The 26,845-nt window shown below is 44.4% G+C and overlaps 1 protein-coding gene across 3 annotated transcripts in view; it reads right to left on the bottom strand.

Moving 5' to 3' along the window:
* The window catches only part of LOC137039949 (uncharacterized), a 36,808-nt gene extending 19,104 nt beyond the window's left edge, over nucleotides 1-17,704 (bottom strand). Inside the window, exons 1-5 of one of the 3 annotated variants that reach the window (XM_067415307.1) lie at nucleotides 17,422-17,614; nucleotides 15,770-16,096; nucleotides 15,308-15,598; nucleotides 9,698-9,994; nucleotides 9,201-9,469 (exon numbers count right to left, since the gene is read on the bottom strand). In XM_067415307.1, coding sequence (XP_067271408.1) covers nucleotides 9,426-9,469; nucleotides 9,698-9,994; nucleotides 15,308-15,598; nucleotides 15,770-16,096; nucleotides 17,422-17,479 — 1,017 coding nt within the window. In that variant the 5' untranslated portion in view covers nucleotides 17,480-17,614 and the 3' untranslated portion in view covers nucleotides 9,201-9,425. Of the gene's footprint in view, nucleotides 1-9,200; nucleotides 9,470-9,697; nucleotides 9,995-15,307; nucleotides 15,599-15,769; nucleotides 16,097-17,421 lie in introns of those variants that run through there. The other 2 variants (XM_067415305.1, XM_067415304.1) reach the window with 2 other exon arrangements.
* Nucleotides 17,705-26,845: the final 9,141 nt, after the last annotated feature.

Raw genomic sequence — 26,845 nt, forward strand, 5'->3', positions numbered from 1 at the left:
ATGCCCACGTATAGTCCGGGCTTCTAGGGCAGCCTGGAGAGGCCTATTGCCGAATGGCAGTCCCCTATTAGATTGGTGACAGACGGTGCTTATCCGATAGCAAATCCCACCGGAAACCCCACAGGGCCGGGAAACGACCTTAGGAAGGCCAGAAGAGGCCTGCCCCTGATAGCAGACCATGCTAGCTGCCTGGCTAGCACCCACGCACACTGTTACAGGACCTGGGAACCGGGGCTCACCCTACAGGAGGCCTAAAGCGGCCTAGATCCTGTCACCTAGTGGTCGGAACCCTAGGTCACCCCCTCAGGGGACGCCATCTGAGGCGTGCTGAAACTCAGCGAGCCCTCAAAGTCGGGCTGACAGTGGCTGTCTGCTGGCTGATGAGGACTGGATATCCAGTCACTACTTGGGGACTCATCCCCAGGGAGGCCGTAAGGGGCCTACTTTTGACAAGGTTTCTGCTGCAGTTTCTGCTGGAACTCACCAGCAGGGAGATCTACTGAGGCCTACCACCTGACCCAGAGTTAACTGCCCGGACTGCCTCGGCTGGCGTCTCCCCGCCAGCCGGCCTTCTATAGATGGTCCGCCCCAGCGGCCCGTAGAAGCCTTCTGTGACGGCGCAGTCTCCCAGGCAGCGCCTACCAGCGTGGACCTAAAACACAATGCCCACAGCAGTGCACTCAGCATAAAACGCCTTGGACCCTCTAAAGCGAGAGGAGTACAACTTACGCCACCTGCCTCCAGGGCGGCCATCTGGTCGTCCAGCGGTCCATCGTCCGCGCAAGGGCGTCAGCCGTGACAGTGTTTCAGCTCCAGGGGAGCATCCTACCAACCCATGCTCTCCGAGGGGGGTGGGCATTGGCCGGACGACCCTGAACTGCAGGGAGGCCGGATAGGGATAAAAGCTCCTGCGGGACTACCAACAGGAGCCCGGGGCAACTGCCAGGGCGATATGCCACCGCGAGACGCCACCGCCATCCCATCAACAGCCTAGGCCAACTTGATGCACTAGCATCGGTCTGATAATCCCACAAACGAAGGCCCTAAAGAGGGCTGGGACAGACCTTACTGCAGTTCATGCACTAGCCTAACCTCACATAATCATCTAGATATTTCACTAGCAGAGGTGCTAACGCTACCCAACGGTGGCTACGGCTAAAAAAGTTCGCTAGGAGAACGTACGTCAGTTTACATCGCCGCTACATGCCCGCGGCATGTGCGGTGGCCTCAACTGCTCATATTACACATATCCAGAAGAGAAACAGCCTTATAAACTACTGTTGCTACACTAGCAAACATACAGCCTACATATACACTCTGTGTTTATCACAAACATCGTTCTAGTCGCCTTACAGGGGAACTACAGGCCCAAACTTTTCCAATTGTTACACATTTTTTGCAAAAAAAAAACATCCTTCAGGGAAGCATAGAGTCCAAACATACGGCTTTGAAAAGAAAGAAAAAAAAAGTTTGCCCTAAAACAAACAAAGTTTGCCCTAAAAGGGGACTCACCCGCTGTCTTCAGTGCCTCATCGCTTCATGTAACATGCATGCTTCGGCGCACTAACCTGAGGGTGGGGCGCTCTCACACACCGGCCTGGCAGGCCGTCAGAGTCTCACATCCGCTCATCATAGGCCCGCCCGGCCTGGTGTAAAGCGCGCCCGGGAGAGAAGGAAACTAAAGGAAGGGACACACACATTACATCCTCCGCGCCCTCGGGGGCGGAGACTCACCACCTCGCTTCCGGCGCTGGAAGCGGTTCTTCTCCCCGATGTCTCTCCTCCTGTTGCGGGTGTCCCGCCTCTTCTGCGTCCTACTCCTCCACGGAGGGGGCGCACGAGAGGCCACGCTACTGCGTTGGGCCAGCCGATGATCCTCAGATCTCGACGGGCCAGGGACACCCTCCTGCCTGGGCTGCCACCGGACCTCAGAAATTAAAATTAAATTAAACGAAATTAAAACGCTGATGTCGATGAATTCGCGCCGAGTAGGGTTTCTTCCATGCCCCCACGACCTGCTCATGAAGGTCGGGGAGGAATGGAAGGCTCCCGGGAGCTGGGCGGCTATGGTCGGGGAGAAACCGATTACCCAATCTGTCAGGGCGGGCGGCCTCTCCCCTGGCTCTCTGCCACGGCAGCTGAAGTCTCAGTGCCACGCGCCCCATCACATCCAGCAGCTCCCCATGCACGGGGCAGGATGGCTGGGAGGATTCGGCCTCAGCCTCTTTTTCCTCCTCATCCACAGCCATCCTCTGATCGACTGGAAGAGCACGGGCTGACGAAGAGGAGGAGTCTCCATCCGACTCCTCCTCCGTCAGCCTGCCCTCGCGACCTGGCTGATCATCCGTGAGCACTGTACTCTCCAGACGATGAGCCAGATCCATCTGGGAGCCCCAGGACAGACAGGGCCGCTCAGCCTCTGCATGAGCGGGACCGCTCCCAGATGCTGGCTCTTCTTCCCTCGAGAAGAAGGCCAAACGAGAGCGGAGCTTCCTCAACGGAAAACGCTCGCAGTACGCGCAGGAAGCCCCCTCGAGAACTTCCCGCGCATGCTCTTCCCCCAGGCAGAGCACACAAAGGGTGTGCGTGTCCTCAGGCGTGAGAAACCTGGGACACGGATCAGTGCATTTCCTATACGCCCCCTTACTTTTTCGTGTGCATTTCATTTACAACTTAAACTTTCTAGCGAACCAGACAGAACAGTCCCTGAAGACGAAAAGGATAGCGTCATGTTGGCACGGTGCCCTTTTATACTTCCTGGTCGCACGGTGATGACATCACTAGCTGCCGACGGTCAGTAGGATTGTGATTTGATAGCGATTTCAGACACCTGTCACGCTGAAGGCGTTCCCCGTAGCGTCAGCTGACGCAGCTCGAGTTCCCTTTCGAAAGGGAACTAACCAATTTATTAATGATTACTGCATCAGCAACTAATGAACATTCATCAAGATTAATAGATTAAATAATCATTAAATTGTTATTAGTTAAATATGTCATAATGTATTAATTCCTTAATAACATTATACTAACTAATTTTTTTAATTAACGTGTTAATTACCACAAGGGGTCAAAGCCATGCATTTCAGCTTCCAGTCGTCTGCTTTAATTCATCATTAGCTAATGATTTATAAAGGTATCATTATGTTATGACTTTACTTGTTGGGGCACATGACTATTAATTAATTCAAAATTAATTCAAAACTCATAACCACAATTACATATTACTTTATCAATTAGTTCATCATATAATTAAAAAAGACATCTGGCAAAAAAACTTGACAAAGGAAAAAAAAAGAAGCAGTTACTTGACAGTTTTAATTAAACTTTCTTAATGGTCAAGATCAAATTATCTGCACCTCTTGCACTGCATCAAACCATCCCATAATATCTGTCATCACTCAAATTAATGCACGACGCAGATTAAGTGTACAACGTGTATAAACCTTGAGTACAATTATAAAGTAATTATTCCATCACAAATAAATCTCTCAATCAAGTGACTGTGTCTATAGTATTATATGCACCTTTTACACAACATTAAAATATAATTTTCAAATAAGCTTTTATATTATTATTATTATTTAAAATCATCATTGCCCCTGGTTCAGTAATGAATTCTTGTAATAAAGTATCGCTGGCTGGAACAGATTTTAAATATCACCTCAAGACGCGATCTAATCCTGTTTACATGAAATAAGCTCCTGAGCTGGTTTAAGTTTACGGACCTGTTGCTATGACAGCAAGCCCAGGATGATCGTCGAAGAACCAAACAATCCAAGATCGTGCTAAATCGTCAACAATCAAATCCAGCTAACTGAGATGGCGACGTACGCAGAACGAGCCCCTGGTTTAGTTTTCTCTCTGTTTCCATTGGCCTGTGTTCTCTATCATTAGTTCATTAATCCCAGACCTGTTTCTGTTTCCCATGATCTCCCTGTTATATAAACCCTGAGTTCTGTTCAGCTCATCGTCCGGTATCGTCTACGTTACGTGCTTGTGTTTCTCCCCATGATTCTCCTGTGTATTGTGTGGATTATTAGAGTAAAGACTGTTCTTTGAGTTATTTCCTGTGTCGTGCACTTCACTACAGCCACCGTTGCTGACACTAACAGTGAATGTTAATCTTCTCTAACTCATTTAACCAGTAATTTATCACATGATACCAGAACAGAAACAACTGAAGCCATAAAAACACATTTAAAACTCACCAGCCAGACGCCACAAACACGAACAGAGCAAAACTAATCTGAGAAACATTTTCTTCATCGGTTCACTGAAAAGCCCACGAAAGTGACTCTTAAAATGTCTGAAAGATTGATCTCATCTAATCTTGGCTCAGATTGATCTGATATTTATCTGGTTGAGTGTGAATCCTCCCCTGACCTCTATCACAGTTTACTCTCAGACGTCCATCCTCTTTTACATCATGAAAATCAATAAGCTTTTGTTGATCTTACATTTTCAAACTTAAAAACTGGCAAAGTTCAGATGACACACAGTGAACAAAGTTCAAGTCAAAACCAGTGTAAATCAAGCAGAAATAAACAGGATTGATATTGTGTCTTCCCAGACAATATCAGTGTTTTTAAATGTTTTCCAAAAGTGTGAAAATGCTTAAATAATCCTGTGTATATGTAGAATGTAAATAAAAAAGCTCACTGAGACTATGTGGTAATCAGGTCACTCAAAATCGCCATTCCATGTACGGTCCAAAACGCAGATCATGTTTTGCTCTAGGACTTATTTACTGACGTCGTTCCTTATATTGGCTTCTTTTGCTCCTCTTGTTCAATTCTATTCTAAATATAATTCAACATGCATATACAGTATCTCACAAAAGTGAGTACACCCCTCACATTTTTTGTAAATATTGTATTATCTCTTTTCTTGGGACAACACTGAAGAAAGGACACTTTGCTGCAATGTAAAGTAGTGAGTGTAAAGCTTGGACAAAGGTGTAAATTTGCCCTCCCTTCAAAATAACTTAACACACAGCCATTAATGTCTAAACCGCTGGCAACAAAAGTGAAAAAGTTTCAAAAAATTCAGGGGGCATTTCCGAGAATCATTGTTAGTCATCAACAGCTGAACGGTCCATTGAACTCTATTGGCAACAACAGAAACACATTTACTGAATTTCCCTCTTCAAAGTTTCTTGAACTGTTATTTTTAGTTGACCAAACTAAAAGGGTATGTTCACCCAAAATGAAAATTATTTCATTAATTACTCACCCTCATGTTGTTGGACACCCGTAAGACCTTCGTTCATCTTCAGAACACAAATGAAGATATTTTTGTTGAAAGCTGATGCCTGAGACAGGCTTCAGATAGGCCTCCATTGGGATTCAGTACATTCCCACTCACAAGACCCATAAAGGCACTAAACACATCCATACAAAGCCCATCTCACTACAGTGGCTGTACAATCATTTTACAATGCGACGAAAATAATTTTGTGCGCAAAAAATTCTAAATAATGACTTTATCTGCCAAGCTATTGTCTTCCGTGTAGGTCTCGGACGTGGACTCAGGCGATAGCGGCGCTCCTCCTCTTCTGGGTCATGTATTCGAACGGCAGATCTGTGTCATATTCTCACGCATGCGTCGAGTTCACATCAATAACTTGGTGGATAAAGTTGTTATTTTGATTTTTGTGCGAACAATAACTATTTTTGTCACATTGTAAAATTATTGTACAGCCACTGTAGTGAGATTGACTTTGTATCGGTGTGTTTTGTGTTGTCCCACTCTCACCCTCGCCCCACTCCTTGCCCTCACCCTTGCCCCACTCCTTGCCCTCGACCTTGTCCCACTCCTCGCCCTCACCCTTGTCCCTGTCTCACTCCTCGCCCTCACCCTTGTCCCTCTCCACGCCCTTGTCCCACTCCTCGTCCTTGTCCCTCTCCACGCCCTTGTCCCACTTCTCGTCCTTGTCCCTCTCCACGACCTTGTCCAACTCCTCGCCCATGTCCTACTCCTCGCCCTCGTCCCACTCCTCGCCCTTGTCCCACTCCTCGCCCTTGTCCCAGTCCTTAGCCCTCGCCCTTGTACCACTCCTCACCCTCGCCCTTGTCCCACTCCTTGCCCTTGCCCATGTCCCACTCCTTGTCCTCACCCCACTCCTCACCCTTGTCCCACTCCTCACCCTTGTCCCACTCCTCACCCTTGTCCCACTCCTCACCCTCGCCCCACTTCTCGCCCTCGCCCCAATCCTCACCCTTGCCCTTGCCCTACTCCTTGCCCTCACCCTTGTCCAACTCCTCGCCCTTGTCCCACTCCTCGCCCTTTCCCTACTCCTCGCCCTCGCCCTAGACCTCGCCCTTGCCCTACTCCTCGCCCCATCCCTCACCCTTGTCCCACCCCTCCCCCCACTCCTCGCCCTTGCCCTTGCCCTACTCCTCGCACTTGCCTTTGCCCTACTCCTCGCCCTACTCCTCGCCCTCACCCATGTCCCACCCCTCGCCCTCACCCTTGTCCCACCCCTCGCCCTCGCCCCACTCCTCGCCCTACTCCTCAGTCTCGCCCGTTCCACCCCTCGCCCTCACCCTTGTCCCACCCCTCGCCCTTGCCCTACCCCTCGCCCTACTCCTCTCCCTCGCCCTTGTCCCACCCCTTGCCCTCGCCGTTTTCCCACCCCTCGCCCTTGTCCCACTCCTCGCCCTTGTCCCACCCCTTGCCCTCACAAATGTCCTAAATCATAAGCAAATCGGTGCTTTTGCACACGAGTAACAATCACGCAGAGTTGATTTTCAAAGACGTGATCTAAGAGAATCACCGACATGTCACTGACACCTGTGAGATATTTGGCATGCTTAATATCTGGACCTGTCGGTGATTCAAAATCCTGCTGTGTTTATGTGATGTGTTCATGGGCCAAAAGGAGAGCAAGATACAGGGCAGCAGGAGGTTCAGAGAGGAGTTCCAGACCAGAATATCAGTATTTTAATAGATATATTTACAATTTTATCAAACAGAAACAAAGCAAGCACAAATATTTGCTTGTCCAGCCGCAGCAGCAGAACATTGCAAAATTATTTATTTACATCAAATTATTTTCGCAGAACACAATTGTTGCTCCCTGTGTCTCCTTAACCATTACCCCTCCATAATCTTTTTTCTTTTTCTCATTTTTGCTGCAAGTCAGCACAGACAATTTGGATTGCAAACTTTCTGTAGTTTATCATTTTTAATAATTCCAGTCTCACGCGAGAACTCTGGTCTGACGCATGTGTGATCTTCCATTTCCTTGTAAAATCACGTGTTTGGTTGTGAAACGTGTTTTGCGCACCGGAAAGAGTTCTCAGTGACTCTTCCTATTGTAAAGTCATGCAGTGTGAAACCTCCTGTCACCGATCCATCAGTCAGTGTTAACAGCAGTGACTGAATGCTACCCTAGATAGTCATACAGTGTGAAAAGAGCAGCGATCTGACAGGTTTGAAAATCGTGCAGTGTGAATTCGACATAAGCTTGATCTGTTCCTTTTTTGGACATTTTATCTTGCAAATCTGAATTTTTTCAATTCTATCTTTAAATCACAATAATCACTGACTCACCCTATTTGTTCAAAAACACAGATTCATTCACTAACAAAACACCACGGTGTGTGTGTGTGTGTGTGTGTGTGTGTGTGTGTGTGTGTGTGTGTGTCAGATGTGTAACTGCTCTTTTGTGGATTTGTTTGGAACTATATTCGTTGTGAAAGAGCAAAAACAGGCAATATTGTGTCTAAATGTAACTCAGTGTTAACTCTTTGTTTGTTGAACTGTTGCATAAAATCATTATCACATTTGCAATCATGCTGATGTTCAGAAAAACGGCACTCTTCCAACATAAGTAAAACAAACAAAAAAAAACATTCAGGTTTTATCTCATATCTTTTTTCTGTGGAAGATTCAAACTGCATTATAATCAGGCAGTGAAAGCATGCACTCTTAAAGCATTTACCTTGGTCTTTTCTTCTTAATAAACATGATGAGCTCATACAATAATCATCATAGCTTAACTCTACTCTATGTAAGCTATAACTAAAACAAGGCTTAGAAAAAAAAAAAACATTTTAGTGACCCAACGTCTCAAAAAAGCCTTTATATGACAAACTGAAATGTTACAGATTTACTTACACTGTACATTGGTTTTAAAGCTATCAGTCTAATAGAGGACGATGTCTATTTTATATTATTATATATTTATAAAGTCTGTAACAGAAGTCCACTGGAGGCGAGCTTCGATGAACCCAAACACAGTTTATAAAACAGACAAATAAACAGAGACTTGACATGAACCATGGAACTCACCATCAATGGTGCAGGGGATAATACAAGAGACAATCTTCTTCTTCTTCAAATTTTCCTTTGGCGAGTGGAAACTAACAATTTAGGTGCATTTCCGCCACCTACTGTACTGGAGTGTGGGCCAGATATACAAATAAATTAAATAAAGAGGAAAATAAATAAATACAAATAATTCTATTTATTAATCCAGTTGCTTTCAGAAAAATGAATACTGCTTTATTTATCTGTTGTTCATTTAATATATTCTTTAGATTCAGCACACTCACCCCATGTTTCTATAAATCATCTTTTAATCTTATTATCTGTGTCTCACACTTAATACAAAGACATAAAACATGCTGACTCTTCCTCCATTCCACAATCACACATACCTGAGGGATGCTTTCTCAATAAATACATTGTTTTATTTAACCCAGTATGTCCTAACCTCATTCTAGATATTATAATTTGCTCTCTAGATGTTCTTCCAGATGATTTCATATTAGCTACTACTTGTTTTATCTTGTACAAATGACGTCCTTTACATTCTTCATCCCATTGTTTTTGTCATGCATTCATTATAATAATACGAATTACTATATGATACCTCTATTATCCTGTCTTATTTTAAAGCTTGCTAAAGCATCTGTGGTCTCCTTCACGTCAATTCCCGTATATTTATAAAATAAGGAAATAAGACTTAGGCTGAAGTGGTCAAAACCGAGATATGGGAAGAAGTTTGTCAGTTATTAAGAAATGAGCACATTTTTTTTTTACCACAACACTGTTCTTACTTTTTCAAACACCAATGCAAAACAACTGACTGAAAGAAAAAATAGGCAGTGGCTACTCTTACTGGGGTCCCAACAAGTAAAAAATACAAAACTACATTAATCAACTACAAGTCAATGGAACATACAAACCCAAAATTCATTCCAAATATCAAAATCAACAATTTAATCAGCAATATTGTGCCATTAAATCTTCCTCTAAATATATTTGACTTTTAAACATGTTTTCACAGTTATTAAAGGGACAGTTCACCCAAAAAATTAACATTCTGTCATGAATTATTTACCCTCATGTTTATCTTCGGAACACAAATTAAGATATGATGATGATGATGATGATGATGATGATGATGATGATGAAGATCAGTTTGAAGAGTTACTGCTGATGACAGGAACAGGCAGAGGAGCTGAAAAACATGAGAGAATAAAGAGAAATGAGGATGAATGAAGATATGCAAGCAGACGAGGAAGAAACATTGAGAGGAACCAAAACTGATCAAAAGTAGAGCATTTAAAACTGATAGAAAAAGTGAAATATAAACCGGATGTTAATGTAAAAAGGGAATTATGATATGTCTTTAGATCTATTTATAAAAATTAAAATAAATTAAAAATTAAACAAATATTTAACTCACCATAGACAGTGAAACGAAAATAAGAACGCCGTCTCCAAAAGTTGATGTGTAGTTTATAATCTCCAACATGTTCAGTTGTGATGTTTGTGATGGTCAGAGATCCAGTTTGATTGTCCAGCTTCAGTCTGTCTCTGAATCTCCCATCAAGAACATTATCATATACAGAGACTCTGTCAGTCCCATAATTGATTTGAGCGATTACAGTGTTATGATCTCCAAATCTCCACTGAATCACATTATTCTCTATTTGAGTGAGCTCAGAGTCTAGAGTGACTGAATCTCCCTCCATCAATGACACTGAATCATCAAACACACAGAAAAAACAGAAATAAAGATAAATAATAAAGATTATAATGCTTCATTAAATTAAATAGTTTAACATTTAAAATTTAAATAATATCATAAAACAAATGTCTTGGTTACGTATGCAACCCTCGTTCCCTGAAGGAGGGAACGGAGACGTAACGTCAGAACTGAACCGACGAATGGGATCTGACTTTAGAGACCAATCCTACTTCGAGTGTTTTAAAACGAGCCAATGAAATTTGGCATGCGATCCACGCATTCCACGCTCCGCCCCGCAGCGCGGGTATAAAATAGGAAGTGGAATGGTAGATCAGCGCTTTTCCTGCTGAGGAGCCGACTAGTGACCGGACTCCCAGCAGAAGCACAGCACCTGGCGACGGGACGTACGTCTCCATTCCCTCCTTCAGGGAACGAGGGTTACATACGTAACCGAGACGTTCCCTTTCAGTCGGTCACGTTCGACGTACGTCAGAACTGAACCGACGAATGGGATCCCTATTGAAAACGCCAGGATGCTGGCCCTTCCAGCATCCTGCTTGAGCACACTGTACCGTCTAGTATGGTACGGAAGCCAGGGCTCCAAGCAGGAAGGACAGTCACTGCTGTTTCTGCAAGACCCACTAAGAATGACTATCTCTGGATAACGCTGGAAAAGCGTGCCTACCTCGGGAGATAGAATATTGCGGACCACGGCCCCTTGAGGGCATGGTGCTAGAAAGAAGCAACACCCCTAGTGGAGTGTGCTCTTACACCGAACGGGCAAGGCACGTCTTGGGACTGGTAAGCCAAGACTATAGCATCCACTATCCAGTGGGCTAACCTCTGCTTGGAGACAGCCTTTCCCTTCTGCTGGCCTCCGTAACAGACGAAAAGTTGCTCTGAGGTCCGAAAGCTTTGGGTCCGGTCGATATAAGCGCGAAGAGTGCGGACCGAACACAGCAAAGCCAGATCTCGAAAGGGAGTGGTAGGAACCTTGGGCACATATCCGGACCGGGGTCTCAGGACAACGTGAGAGTTACCGGGCCCGAACTCTAGGCATGATTCGTTGACCGGAAATGCATGCAGGTCCCCTACCCTCTTGATAGAGGCCAATGCGGTCAGGAGCACTGTCTTCATTGACAATATCTTAAGTTCACAAGATGCCAAAGGCTCGAAGGGAGGGCTCTGAAGTGCTCTCAGCACTAGAGCTAAATCCCAAGAGGGTATCGAGGTAGGAGGATTTAGTCTCCTCGCACCTCTAAGGAACCTGACGATTAGGTCGTGCCTTCCCACGGACTTACCTTCTACTGCAACGTGGTATGCCGCTATTGCGGCAACATATACTTTGAGGGTGGAGGGAGACAGCCTTCGCTCCAACCCATCTTGCAGGAAGGAAAGCACGACACTAATCGAACACCTTCGGGGGTCTTCCCGGTGGGAAGCGCACCACTCAACGAACAGGTTCCACTTCAGAGCATAGAGGCGCCTCGTAGAGGGGGCTCTAGCCGAAGCGATGGTATCTACGACAGCTTGTGGTAGTCGATCTAGATCCTCCACGTCCCGTCCAGGGACCAGACATGAAGATTCCAGAGGTCTGGACGCGGGTGCCATAGAGTGCCCCGTCCCTGAGAAAGCAGATCCTTCCTCAGGGGAATGGGCCAAGGAGGGGCTGTCGCGAGGAGAGATAGTTCTGGGAACCAGGTCCGGTTGGGCCAGTAGGGCGCAACTAGCAAGACCTGCTCCTCGTCCTCCCTGACCTTGCACAGTGTCTGTGCAAGCAGGCTCACTGAGGGAAACGCATATTTGCGTAGGTCCCGGGGCCAGCTGTGTGCCAGTGCATCTGTGCCGAGGGTACCCTCGGTCATAGAATAGTACCACTGGCAATGGGTCGAGTCCGGAGAGGCAAACAGATCTACCTGTGCAGCTCCGAACTGTTCCAAAATCAGCTGGACCACCTGGGGGTGGAGTCGCCACTCTCCCGGAAGTGTCGGCTGACGAGAGAGCTTGTCGGCTGTCTGGTTCAGCGCACCAGGGACATGAATGGCCCGAAGCGACCTCAGCTGCTTCTGACTCCACAGGAGGAGGTGGCGGGCAAGTTGGAGCAGACGACGGGACCGTAGACCACACTGACGGTTGATGTACGCAACGGCCGTGGTGCTGTCCGTACGGACCAGTACATGCTTGCCACGCAGCGGCCCCTTGAGGCGGCGGAGAGCCAAATGTACTGCCAGTAACTCGAGGCAACTGATATGCCAATGCAATTGCGGCCCCGTCCACAGACCTGCAGCTGCATGCCCGTTGTACGTGGCCCCCCAGCCGGTGGCCGAGGCATCCGTGAACAGCACAGCATGCCTGGACACTTGTTCTAGGGGCACCCCGGCCTGGAGAAACGAAGTTTTGGACCACGGGCTGAAGGTTTGGCGGCAGTAAGGAGACACTGGGACCCGGTACTGACCGCTCTGCCACGCCCACCTCGGGACTCGGCCATTGAGCCAGCGTTGAAGCGGTCTCATATGAAGCAATCCGAGCGGCGTTACCGCGGCTGCAGATGCCATATGCCCCAGGAGCTTTTGAAAGAATTTCAGTGGGACCGCTGTCCTGCCCTTGAACATATTCAAGCAGTTCAACACTGACTGGACTCGCTCTTCGTTGAGTCCAACTCCACACCGAAATAAGAGATCCTCTGTGTAGGACAGAGTTTGCTCTTCTCTCGGTTGACCCGAAGGTCCAACCGGGTGAGGTGACTGAGCACCAGCTCCCTGTGTTCACACAACTGGTCCTTCGACTGGGCTAGAATCAGACAATCGTCGAGGTAGTTGAGGATACGAACGCCGCGTTCTCTGAGCGGAACAAAGGCTGCCTCCGCGACCTTCATAAAGACGCGGGGCGACAGGGACAGCCCGAAGGGCAGGACCTTGTACTGATATGCTTTCCCCTCGAATGCAAAACGTAGGAACGGTCTGTGTCGAGGGAGAATAGACACATGGAAGTACTCGTCCTCCAGGTCGATCGCTGCAAACCAATCCTGAGGACGGATGCACTGAAAAATGCATTTCTGCATTAGCATCCTGAACGGGAGCTTGTGCAGGGCCCGGTTCAGGACACGCAGGTCAGGATCGGTCGTAACCCACCCCCTTTCTTGGGCACAATGAAGTAGGGGCTGTAGAACCCCGTCTTCATATCGGCTGGAGGAACCGGCTCGATCGTGTCCTTCGCCAGTAGGACCTCGATCTCTGACCTCAAGACAGGAGCATCACTGCTTCGCACGGAGGTGAAGAGGATGCCCTTGTACTTGGGCGGCCGGCGCGCAAACTGATTTGCGTAGCCGAGTCTGATGGTACGGATGAGCCAGCGAGACGGCCTGGGAAGACCTAGCCAGACCCCCAGAGACCGTGCTAGCGGGACCAACGGCACCACAGACATGCCTGGGGTAGGGCAGCGAACCGGAGTGCTCTGGCCCGACTCGGGAGGCCCGGAGGCGGCCCAAAGTGTTGCCTGAACACTCCTGGTTTGGACAGAGGGTAGGTGAGAAGGCCCGGAGGCGTCCGTGAAGCCTACTCTGCTGTCCACGGCCCGAAGGCAGGGAGGTGGAGTACTCAGCCCCGTCTCGGGAGGCCCAGGGGCGGCCTGGAGTGTTGACTGTGTACTCCAGTGTAAGGCAGTGTGTGGGTGAGAAGGCCCGGAGGTGTCCTCAGTGCCCACTCTGCTGCCTGCTGCCCGGAGGCAGGGAGGTGGAGCACTCAGATCCGACTCGGGAGGCCCCATGGCGGCCCGGAGGGTTATCTGAGTATTCCAGGTTGGGGCAGAGTGTGAGTGAGAAGGCCCGAAGGCGGTCTCGGTGCCCACACTACTGCCCGCTGGCGAGGGGAGGGGAGGAAAGAAGCGGCAAGGCCCGGGGGTGTCGCACACTACCAACCTGACCCTCTTGGGGCCCAGAGAGAGAGGAAACTGCTTTTGAACATGTGGGTACCGCTGGACTCCGGAGAGCCAGTGGCAGAACCGTTAACCAGTCAGGGCCCCCGGGGCTCCTGTTCTCCCTAGCCGGCCCGTCTCAGGGCCGCGTCCCCTTGCGCTTGCCTGCCGGTTAGCGGGCCCTGGACGGGTTGGGCGCCTCACTCGCGTCCGGCACCCTGCTCCTCCAGTAGAGGCTGCTGCTCAGCTCTAGCAGGGTGGAGGCGGACGCAGGAGGGGATGCCCTCGGCGACAAGCCGGCAGAGGCGCTGTGACCGACGACCGAGCAGCTGGTCGTCGGCACCCTGGTGCAACGCCTCCGTCTGCTTCTGGGCTACCAAGAACTGCTGGGCAAAGTTCTTGATGGCGTCGCCGAGGAGGCCAGCTCGACAGACAGGCTTTTCTCACGCATATCTGCCAGGTTAGCCCCCTGTTCCTAGACCACTATTGTGGACATCGCCCGACCCAGGGAGCGTGCAGCGATTTTCGCCACCCCTAGGGCGAGGTCCAACACCGCACGCAGTTCCTGCACAACCCCTTGGCTGGGACTACCCCCGTGTGTGCAGGACAGAGGACAGTGAGAGAGGGAAAACATTTTTTTTTTTTGTTGAATTATGGCCCTTATGGCGCTCCATATTCCCCTCTCTCCGATGCAGCAATTGACATCTGTCCTCTGCCAGAGCCAAAAATGAAACGCTAAGACCCTTTCTCTTTAGGATCAGCGATTCCATCTTTAACTACCAGCAGGCATGCGAACGTGGCCGTCAGAACGGCACACAGCGCACTGAGCGCTCAAGCCTCTATGAAGAAGGCAAGGCGAACAATGCCCTGACGTGGTCGTGTTCTCATGAGAGAATCCGTACCACCCAAGAACAGAGTCTCAGCATGCTTTTGATCCGATAGAGGAGTGGGGGCCCGTAGGGATTTACCCGGTGGGGAATTCCCACTGTAATCCTCAGGCAACCAGCGCTTATCAGCCAAAGTAGCCCTTTTCCAGTAACACTAGAAATGAACTAGATCGGGGAACAGGCGAAGGGACTCGACCCCATCTGGGGTTTCATAGTCTCGACCGCGCATCTAGAGCGCCGACCGACTGACTGAAGTAGAAAGTGCTGATCTACCATTCCACTTCCTATTTTATACACGCGCTGCGGTGCGGAGCATGGAATGCGTGGATCGCATGGCAAATTTCATTGGCTCATTTTTAAACACTCGAAGTAGCATTGGTCTCTAAAGTCAGATCCCATTCTTCGGTTCAGTTCTGATGTACGTCGAAAGTGACCGACTGAAAGGGAACAAAAAAATAAGTAAAATAAGTATCAATTATTTTCACTTTTGTCATTAAAAAACAGGTGCAAATGTTTTTGAACTCACCAATGACAGTGAGATAGAATTCAACCCACACACCGTTGATCTTTAGATCATAATCTCCAGCATGTTTCATTGTAATGTTTGTGATTGTCAGAGATCCAGTTTGATTGTCCAGCTTCAGTCTGTCTCTGAATCTCCCATCAAGATCATCATCATATACAGTGAAGCTGTCGGTCCGTTTATTGATTTCAGCAATTAAAGTTTTAAATCTCCACTGAATCAGATCATCATCCTTCAGTTCAGTGAGATCAGAGTCTAGAGTGACTGAATCTCCCTCATTCACTGATATTTTTACTGTATCATCAAACACACACACACACACACACACACACACACACACACACACACACACACACACACACGCGCACGCACACAGAAAACAAACAGATTTTGATTATTTGGATTAATAATTAAATATTTGTGCTGATTAAAATATAAAACAGGAGAATCTGATATTTAACTCACCAAAGACAGTGAGACGTAAATTCTTCAACCTCTTCCTCACACCGCTCATCTGTACTTTATAATGTCCAATATGTTCAGTTTTGGTGTTTGTGATGGTCAGAGATCCAGTTTGTTTGTCCAGCTTCAGTCTGTCTCTGAATCTCCCATCAAGAACATCATCATATACAGAGAAGCTGTCGGCCCGTTTATTGATTTCAGCGATTAAAGTGTTTCCAAACATCCACTGAATCAGATCATAATCCTTCACTTCAGTGAGATCAGAGTCTAGAGTGACTGAGTCTCCCTTTTTCACGGACACTAGATGAACAGGATCACTACCGAACACTTCTGAAATGTTTTTTCACAGAATAAAGCTTTAAAATCTCTTGATATTGGTTTGATGAAGCTTCACTAAAATACTTTTATTCATTTAAATGTGAAGATTATGATATTCTGCAGCAGCATAAAGACAAAAGATGATGAATGAAAAGAGAAATAGATTTATATATGGAACAATAACTAAAGACACTTTTACTTTAATGTTTAATGTCACACTCAGACTAATGCTGTCGAAAATCTGAGCTTCATATTTAATCAGATTTAAATTGATCTGATGGCCCCCCTTATATTACCAACTACATTAGGTGGCCTTAAGTACTGTGTACTTACATCAAAAAATAAGTAAAATGTACTTACTGTGTTTAAATTGTATTGCAAAGCCCTTTTGCTGATATTGAGGTTGGATACGGGTAGAGTTAGGGACAGGTGCGGTGGTGTGGGTCAGTTTAAGGGTAGAGTTAGGGTCAGGTGTGGTGGTGTGGGTCAGTTTAAGGGTAGAGTTAGGGTCAGGTGTGGTGGTGTGGGTCAGTTTAAGGGTAGAGTTAGGGTCAGGTGTGGTGGTGTGGGTCAGTTTAAGGGTAGAGTTAGGGACAGGTGTGGTGGTGTGGGTAAGTTTAGGGGTAGAGTTAGGGTCAGGTGTGGTGGTGTGGGTCAGTTTAAGGGTAGAGTTACGGACAGGTGTGGTGGTGTGGGTTAGTTTAAGGGTAGAGTTAGGGTCAGGTGTGGTGGTGTGGGTCAGTTTAAGGGTAGGGTTAGGGTCAGGTGTGGTGGTGTGGGTCAGTTTAAGGGTACAGTTAGGGTTAGGTGTGGTGGTGTGGGTCAGTTTAAGGGTAGGGTTAGGGTCAGGTGTGGTGGTGTGGGTCAGTTTAAGGGTAGAGTTAGGGTCAGGTGTGGTGGTGTGGGTCAGTTTAAGGGTAGGGTTAGGTGTAAGGGAAGTGCCAAATGTATAATTACAAATGTAACTACAGAAATTATTTACAGACGTAATTACATGCAGGTATTTTTTAAAAATGTAAGTACAATGTAAAAGCATGTATGTACACAATATGTGCATTATATCAAATTATTAATTACAATGTTAGTACATAGTAGTTAAGGCCAGCTAATATAAATTACGTGCTTGTGTTTCTCCCCATGATTCTCCTGTGTATTGTGTGGATTATTAGAGTAAAGACTGTTCTTTGAGTTATTTCCTGAGTCGTGCGCTTCACTACAGCCACCGTTGCTGACACTAACAGTGAATGTTAATCTTCTCTAACTCATTTAACCAGTAATTTATCACATGATACCAGAACAGAAACAACTGAAGACATAAAAACACATTTAAAACTCACCATCCAGACGCCACAAACACGAACAGAGCAAAACTAATCTGAGAAACATTTTCTTCATCGGTTCACTGAAAAGCCCACGATAGTGACTCTTCAAATGTCTGAAAGATTGATCTCATCTAATCTTGACTCAGATTGATCTGATATTTATCTGGTTGAGTGTGAATCCTCCCCTGACCTCTGTCACAGTTTACTCTCAGACGTCCATCCTCTTTTACATCATGAAAATCAATAAGCTTTTGTTGATCTTACATTTTCAAACTTAAAAACTGGCAAAGTTCAAATGACACACACAGTGAACAAAGTTCAAGTCAAAACCAGTGTAAATCAAGCAGAAATAAACAGGATTGATATTGTGTCTTCCCAGACAATATCAGTGTTTTTAAATGTTTTCCAAAAGTGTGAAAATGCTTAAATAATCCTGTGTATATGCAGAATGTAAATAAAAAAGCTCACTGAGACTATGTGGTAATCAGGTCACTCAAAATCGCCATTCCATGTACGGTCCAAAACGCAGATCATGTTTTGCTCCAGGGCTTATTTACTGATGTCGTTCCTTATATTGGCTTCTTTTGCTCCTCTTGTTCAACTCTATTCTAAATATTATTCAACATACATATACAGTATCTCACAAAAGTGAGTACACCCCTCACATTTTTGTAAATATTGCATTATCTCTTTTCATTGGACAACACTGAAGAAAGGACACTTTGCTACAATGTTAAGTAGTGAGTGTACAGCTTGGACAAAGGTGTAAATTTGCAATCCCCTCAAAATAACTCAACACACAGCCATTAATGTCTAAACCTCTGCAAACAAAAGTGAGTACACCCTTAAGTGAAAATGTTCCAGTTGGTGAAGTGTATTACGAGAAATGGACAACAGGGGGCATTTCCCAGAATCATTGTTAGTCAACAACAGTTGAAAGCTCCATTGAACTCTATTGGCAACGACAGAAAATGTGACCATAGTGAATTTTGGGAAACATGTCAGAATATTTCTGGGAAATCAGTTTGTTTAATGTGCCCCTGGCGTGGATATTCACTCTGATGTTGACATTCATGTCTGTAATGTTATAATTTTGAATCTAATGCTTTATATACTTCAATAACATTTCTCTGATAACCTCATTTTCCCAACTGTGCATCTGCTGTTGTTTCAGTTTTCCTTCAAATGAAAATTTACAAAAAATTGCTGTGAAAAAACAAAATTATATGACTTAAATTAATTATTATTTAGCAACTAGTTCGCAACTAGTTTTTTTTTTTAACATTCACTGAATTTCCCTCTTCAAAGTAGCTTGAACTATTATTTTTAGATGACCCAACTTAAAGGGTTAGTTCACCCAAAAATGAAAATGATTTCATTAATTACTCACCCTCATGTCATGAGGAAAAGAACTTTCTGAAAGGTCCGACCTGAAAAAAACACCCGTCAGACCTTCGTTCATCTTCGGAACACAAATGAAGATATTTTAGTTGAGAAAGGCTTCAGATAGGCCTCCATTGGCATTCAGTACATTCCCACTCACAAGACCCATAAAGGCACTAAACACATCGATACAAAGCCCATCTCACTATAGAGGCTGTACAATAATTTAACAATGCGACGAAAGTAGTTTTTGTGCACCAAAAAAATCTAAATAATGACTTTATCCACCAAGTTATTGTCTTCCGTGCAGGTCTCGCTCCTCCTCTCCTGGGTCATGAACGGTGGAGCTGCGTCATATTCTCGCGCATGCGCCGAGTTCAAGTTAATAACTTGGTGGATAAAGTCATTATTTTGATTTTTGTGCGCACAATAACTATTTTCGTCGCATTGTAAAATTATTGTACAGCCACTGTGGGGAGATGGGCTTTGTATCGATGTGTTTAGTGCCTTTATGGGTCTTGTGAGTTGGAATGTACTGAATGCCAATGGAGGCCTTTCTGAAGCCTTTCTCAGCTTTACACTAAAATATCTTCATTTGTGTTCAGAAGATGAACGAAGGTCTGACGGGTGTCCAACGACATGAGGGGGAGTAATTCATTAAATAATTTACATTTTTGGGTGAACTAACCCTTTAACTTCAATTTAAAAATATGTTTACTGAACTAGTTTTATACCTGCTGAATGAAACCTCAAAAGGAGAAACGTTCACAGACTGATGACGACCGAATTCCACAGTTATGAACATCCTACATCTGTATCTGTCAAAGGTTTTTATTTTATTTTATTGAAAACAGAGATGTGTAATGCTATACTTGTGTTATATTACCATGAATCCAGTTTGATTGTCCAGTTTCAGTCTGTCTCTGAATCTCCCATCAAGAACATCACACACAGAACAAACAGAAACAGGGTTTTTCACAGATGAACAGATTATAATGATTTATTAAATTAACCGTTCGATGCGTATGATCACACCGGTGTGATTAGAATGTTCAGCGCATCATGTGATCAACTGCTAAATTCAAATGCGCTTTCACACTGACCCAGAGATAGACACACTCAGCGCTCATCATATACAACAACTGTTCAGTGTTTTCTATAACATAATGTATTTTTTAGGCATTTAAATACACATAAGTACTAGCAAAACAATACATTTATTGTTTAAAATATACACTGATGTCTATGGAATCTGCAATAACAATTCTTTGTAACTATAAAGTAAACTTATTTTCCCTAATGTAATGATAAAAATTAAACTTTCATATATTTTAGCTTCATTGCACACCAACTGAACTATTTCAGGTCTTTTATTGTTTTAATACTGATGATTTTGGCATACAGCTCATGAAAACCCCAAATTCCTATTTAAAAAAAGTAGCATCTCATGAAAAGGTTCTCTAAACGAGCCATTAACCTAATCATCTAAATCAACTAATTAACTCTAAACACCTGCAAAAGATTCCTGAGGCTTTTAAAAACTCCCAGCCTTGTTCATTACTCAAAACCACAATCATGGGTAAGACTGCCGACCTGACTGCTGTCCAGAAGGCCATCATTGACACCCTCAAGCGAGAGGGTAAGACACAGAAAGAAATTTCTGAATGAATAGGCTGTTCCCAGAGTGCTGTATCAAGGCACCTCAGTGGGAAGTCTGTGGGAAGGAAAAAGTGCGGTAAAAATTGCTGCACAACGAGAAGAGGTGACCGGACCCTGAGGAAGATTGTGGAGAAGGACCGATTCCAGACCTTGGGGGACCTGTGGAAGCAGTGGACTGAGTCTGGAGTAGAAACATCCAGAGCCACCGTGCACAGGCGTGTGCAGGAAATGGGCTACAGGTGCCGCATTCCCCAGGTCAAGCCACTTTTGGGCTACAGAGAAGCAGCACTAGACTGTTGCTTAAATTTTGCATGTCATTCGGAAATCAAGGTGCCAGAGTCTGGAGGAAGACTGGGGAGAAGGAAATGCCAAAATGCCGGAAGTCCAGTGTCAAGTACCCACAGTCAGTGATGGTCTGGGGGGCCATGTCAGCTGCTGGTGTTGGTCCACTGTGTTTTATCAAGGGCAGGGTTAATGCAGCTAGCTATCAGGAGATTTTGGAGCACTTCATGCTTCCATCTGCTGAAAAGCTTTATAAAGATTTGGTTTTTCAGCATGACCTGGCACCTGCTCACAGTGCCAAAACCACTGGTAAATGGTTTACTGACCATGGTTTTACTGTGACCAATTGGCCTGCCAACTCTCCTGACCTGAACCCCATAGAGAATCTGTGGGATATTGTGGAGAGAAAGTTGAGAGTTGCAAGACCCAACACTCTGGATGAGCTTAAGGCCGCTATCGAAGCATCCTGGGCCTCCAGAACACCTCAGCAGTGCCACAGGCTGATCGCCTCCATGCCACGCCGCATTGAAGCAGTCATTTCTGCAAAAGGATTCCCGACCAAGTATTGAGTGCACAACTGAACATAATTATTTGAAGGTTGACTTTTTTTGTATTAAAAACACTTTTTTTTTATTGGTCGGATGAAATATGCTAATTTTTTTAGATGGGAATTTTGGGTTTTCAAGAGCTGTATGCCAAAATCATCAGTATTAAAACAATAAAAGACCTGAAATATTTCAGCTGGTGTGCAATGAATCTAAAATATATGAAAGTTACATTTTTATCATTACATTATGGAAAATAATTAACTTTTATCACAATATGCACATTTTTTAGAAGGACCTGATTAATCGTCATGAGTTAACTCGTGATTAATCGCAATTTAATCACACATTTTTATCAGTTCTAAATGTACCTTAAATTTATATGTTTTTAAGTTTTAATACTCTAATCAACATGGGCATGGACAATTACATGCATGCTTTATGCAAATGTACGTTTATTATTAGTGAAACCATAGGCTACTCAGAGAATGAAGACTAGACATGTATCAAAGGTCACAGATGTTTTTCAAAGAACTAGTTCATGTCTCTTAAGCCTAAACTTAAAAATTCAGAATAAGCTGTGATTTCTCTCATTTTAAGAATATTAATAAAGGGAGTTTTTACACTGGCAGCTTAATTCAGAACAGTGGGGCACAGTTTGTATGAAAAATTAGTAATGTGAAAGCTGTCATGCGGACCTGAGAGCGCACACCATACCTGGAGGACGTCCATATTCCATGAGTAGGAATATAGTGCGGCCCTTTAAAAGATGCACGCTCTCTTTTGAACTGCTGATATTTTGTGTGTGTGCGCCGCACTGTGCCACAATTCTCGTGAACATTGTGAAGAACACGAACTCGGAAGCGCTCTTATTCAGAAAAGTAACCTGCATATTCGTTTTAGCCAATTGTAATGTATTTAGTTCAATAAAATACATGTAGCTACCATAAGCGGTGATGGTGTAAATGATTTATCTGAGCGAGAGTGAGCTTGCAGTGCATCGAGCTCAGACTGCAGAGAATGAGCTCAGTGAAAAAACACACTTTTCTTTCGACCTGTCCTGGAGTCTAATAAAAGTTCAGCAGAAAATATGGAATCTTATGTAGGCTATAAAACTTGTTTCAAAGTAATATTGTTAACCCTTTTCTTTCCCTATTAATGTTTGCTGTTATATATATATATATATATATATATATATATATATATATATATATATATATATATATATATATATATATATATATATATATATTAGGGATGTCCCGATCAGGTTTTTTTGCCCTCGAGTCCGAGTCATTTGATTTTGAGTATCTGCCGATACCGAGTCCCGATCCGATACTTCTATAATACATAAAAAAATAAAATAAAGAAGAGCAAAAAAACAATATTTTTTATTTTATTCACCTTATTTTAACTCTAACAAACAGAGCACTTCTGTGAGGTAGCTTGAACAATCAAGTAATAAATAACATCAATTCTTCACTTTTGGATTTTAGTGCAACATTAAAATTTAAAAATTCCTGGATCGGAGTTGCAGATGCAGAACAATTAATTATGTTGGTGTGAAATAAACAGTTATGGAAATTAAATTAAATAATCTGCTCCCAATAATCCCGAAAAAAGTCTGTTAGTGCCTTAGTGACAATTTCTTCACTCAGAGATGATGTCGATCTCAGCTGTCAATCATGACATCACACAGCCGTTTTTATAGCATCAAATAACTAACTAAAACTAAACTTATTTAAAAAACGAACACTTGAAATGAAATCATCGTGATGATAACTGCCTACAATGACATAAATTAACTTTGGGGAAAAAATATTTGAAGTGTAATTTGACTGAAGTGTAAGTAACAATGCTTTTCAGGTTTTTATAGGTGTAACATTCGTTTTTAGGTAGAGAAATTGAATAAAGTAGGCTAATCAAATGTAAAATGCATATTTAACTGTTTAAATTAAAGACTAATCCTTACAAAAGCTATTCAATCAAGAGAAGTGGGTGATTTGATTCCTTATCTTTTCTTTGACATTAAACAGACAGCACGGCTACTGCCCCTTTAAGACCTAATGAAAGGCTCTGCGTCGTCTTTCTCGGCTGCATAAAGTCCTCTTAAAGCATATTCAGACTATATGTCTGCTTGGATACTCATCAAGATGGACATGTTGACATACTTCTTGTGTGAGTTGGTCCGTTTAACCACAAGACTTGAAAGAGAACTCAATATTTGCACGCTGTGAGACGAGTGCGCGCTTTCGGATGATGCACAGAGACAGATCAGCGCGCGCGCTCTCATTCGCGTCTTCTCTACACATGACAGTGAAAATGACTGCTCATATTCAATGACAATACGGCAGCACTCGCATGAATTGAACAAAGTTTACACAGATAGACCGTTTTGCCCACGGTTTTCTTTTATTAGCCCTGTTGTAATGTATTACTGAGGAGCCAGCACGTGTATCCATCTACAGAAACATAGCCGCCTACATAAAGCATTATTTTCAAGTTACAACCTATATTATTGCATCATCAGATGTGAGATGAACCGTGGTGCAAGTGCTCACTTTGTCTCTCACCCCAGAATATACATATATATCCGAGTCCTGATCGGGATGTAACGTCCGATTCCGATCGAGTCTGAAATCACGTGATCGGGCCCGTTTCCGATCACGTGATTGGATCGGGACGGGATGTCCCGATCCGATCACGTGATCGGAAATGGGCCCGTTATATATATATATATATATGAATGCAGTGAAATTGTTGTATTCCCATAGGTAGATGTGGATCAGCTGTCAGCCGATGAGAGCTTGACTAACGTGACCTGCCAGAACTGATGCTAATGGTGAGTTCACACTGCCCGATTTTAGGCCTGATTTTGGCTCGCAAACAGGTTTTGCAAAATTGCCCACAATGCCCTAAATCATAGGAAAATCATTTGACATTAAAAATCCATTATTTTGGTCTTGAATGAGCTTGTGTGTAAAAGAAGTTCAAGCATTTTTAAAAAACTCCTTTCCCTCGTCCTTGTCTCACTCCTCACTCTCGCCCTCACTCTTGTCCCACTCCTCACCTTAGTCCCACTCCTCACCCCACTCCACACCCTCGTCCCACTCCTTGCCCCACTCCACACCCTTGCCCCACTCCTCACCCTCGCCCCACTCCTTTGCCCCACTCCTCACCCTCACCCCACTCCTTGCCCTTATCCCACTCCTCACCCTCATCCGACACCTCACCATCGGTCCACTCCTCACTCTCACTGCTCGCCCTTGCCCTGGTACTCATCTTCTTCTCCCTTGTCCTGGTACTCATCTTCCTCTCCCTCATGCAGGCATTTTTCTTACTTTCTTTGTTTTGCTCTATATTATTCCCTTTCCACACACGATCAGTCCAAAGAGGAACACCTGAAGAATTCCGATAAAGGGGATATATTAGTGTTTCAATTAACAATGTATACAGCTGTTTACTTTGACTTTAGCCTATAAGGTTAGGTTTAGAATATGGTGTTATCTGTTCTGACATACAGTGTTAAAGAATTGATAAATTTGGCAGTAAAAATCCATAATTTTGGTCTTGAATGAGCTTGTGTGTAAAAGAAGTTCAAGCATTTTCAAAAAAACTTGCCCTCATCCTCGTCCCACTCCTCACTCTCACCCTCACTCTTGTCCCACTCCTCACCCTCATCCCATGCCCCACTCCTTGCCCTCATCCCACTCCTCACCCTTGCCCCACTCCTCGTGCTCACTCCTCGCCCTAACGCTCGCCCTTGCCCTGGTACTCATCTTCTTCTCCCTTGTCCTGGTACTCATCTTCTTCTCCCTTGTCCTGGTACTCATCTTCTTCTCCCTTGTCCTGGTACTCATCTTCTTCTCCCTTGTCCTGGTACTCATCTTCCTTTACCTCGTGCAGGCATTTTTCGTACTTTCTTTGTGTTGCTCTATATCAGCGGTTCCCAAAACTTTTTTACCTGCGCACCCCCTTTTATGTCCCGAACGGGTTCGCGCACCCCCAATACCCACTTAAAAAAAAAAACACCTTTGTTTTATCGCCATATAAAGATTGTTTAATCATGGGCAAATAACCAGAACACGAATGACAATAACAACATCAAAAAAATTTCAATATAATGCAACAAAGCTACGCACAAGCTTCCACTTTTAAGAGGATGTGACAGACACATGCTCAGTAACAGAAAGCACGGTTATTTTCAGCCGCATAAAAGAAACATTGCAGCAATAGGCCGCCGAGATAACGGAGCCGAGCAAAGGGAGTACTTTCAATGAATTCCTATGAAAGTTAAGCTTCCATATACATAAACTGAAACCGCCCCAGTGCGCGCACACCGTGAATGACAGCTCGTCAGTAAATGCGCGCTCTTTGCGGCCAAGCAGATTTTAGTTTCAGTTTTGAATTAGTACCGATTCGGGGGCGGGTTGCTTGAACTGTGGGTTCATTAGCCTATTTTTCTTAATGAAAAACACAACACACAATGACAAACTCACTTACTTTTACATTTCACTTTGAAACCAAATCTTCCGAGATCATCTTGTTAGGGGTTCAAGCACGAAGTGCTGAACACCTATTGTATTTGTGCTGATTTTTATTATTAGGGGTTCAAGCACGAAGTGCTGAAACCCTATTGTAATTGTACTGATTTTTATTAGGGGTTCAAGCACGAAGTGCTGAACACCTATTGTATTTGTGCTGATTTTTATTATTATTATTATTATTATTATTATTATTATTCTGCCGTAAAACTCATCGTGCAGACCAAACCGTAAATGCTAGAGACTTCAAACTTTGTCAATAGGTAGTCCAAAAATCGAGGAGAGGTTATCAAATTATGAGCCAGATTGGCCAATAGGTGGCGCTACAGCAACCAAAAACGCGAAATGGCTCATAACTCCTAAACCGTTCATCCTAAGGGTCAAGTGTCTTATATCATTGGAAAGCTGAGACCATGACGAACAAAACGTATATCTCCGATTTCATTTCCGGTATGCAAATTTTTCCGCCATTTTGAATTTTGTCAAAAACCTACTTTTGCGAACTAGTCCCTGGTTTTTTGACATATCAGAACCAAACCAGTGCCAAAATGTTCTCTCTAGTCTGAATATCAATAATTATCAAAAAAAGTTGAAATTTTGACTCATGAACGAAAAGGGGCGTGGAAATGTACATTTAAGGCGGAGCCTATTTTACTAAAGAGGCTATAACTCCAGCAAGAAATGAGATATCTTCACCAAACTTGGTACACATGTGTATGGGCTCAGTCTTTGGTCACGATAAAAAAATCGCGACGATTGGCCACTTGGTGGCGCTATAACATGGAAAAAACACAAAAAGGGCTATAACCACGCGACCGCTAGTCCGATTGACTGGAAAATTGGTATGCAATGTCTTGGCCCAAGGTACCATGTCTGTCTATGAGAACATTGGCGTATCTCAAAAAACATGGCCGCCATCGGCCAATGAAATTTGAGCACCTATTAGACAGGGTTAACGAAGGTCGATCGGAACAAAACTCAGTGGGCATGTTTAACTCATGGTCCTAGAGGTCTGTAAGAATTTTG

Source organism: Pseudorasbora parva, chromosome 14, assembly GCF_024679245.1.
Source record: "Pseudorasbora parva isolate DD20220531a chromosome 14, ASM2467924v1, whole genome shotgun sequence".
In the NCBI taxonomy this organism is placed as follows: Eukaryota; Metazoa; Chordata; class Actinopteri; order Cypriniformes; family Gobionidae; genus Pseudorasbora; species Pseudorasbora parva.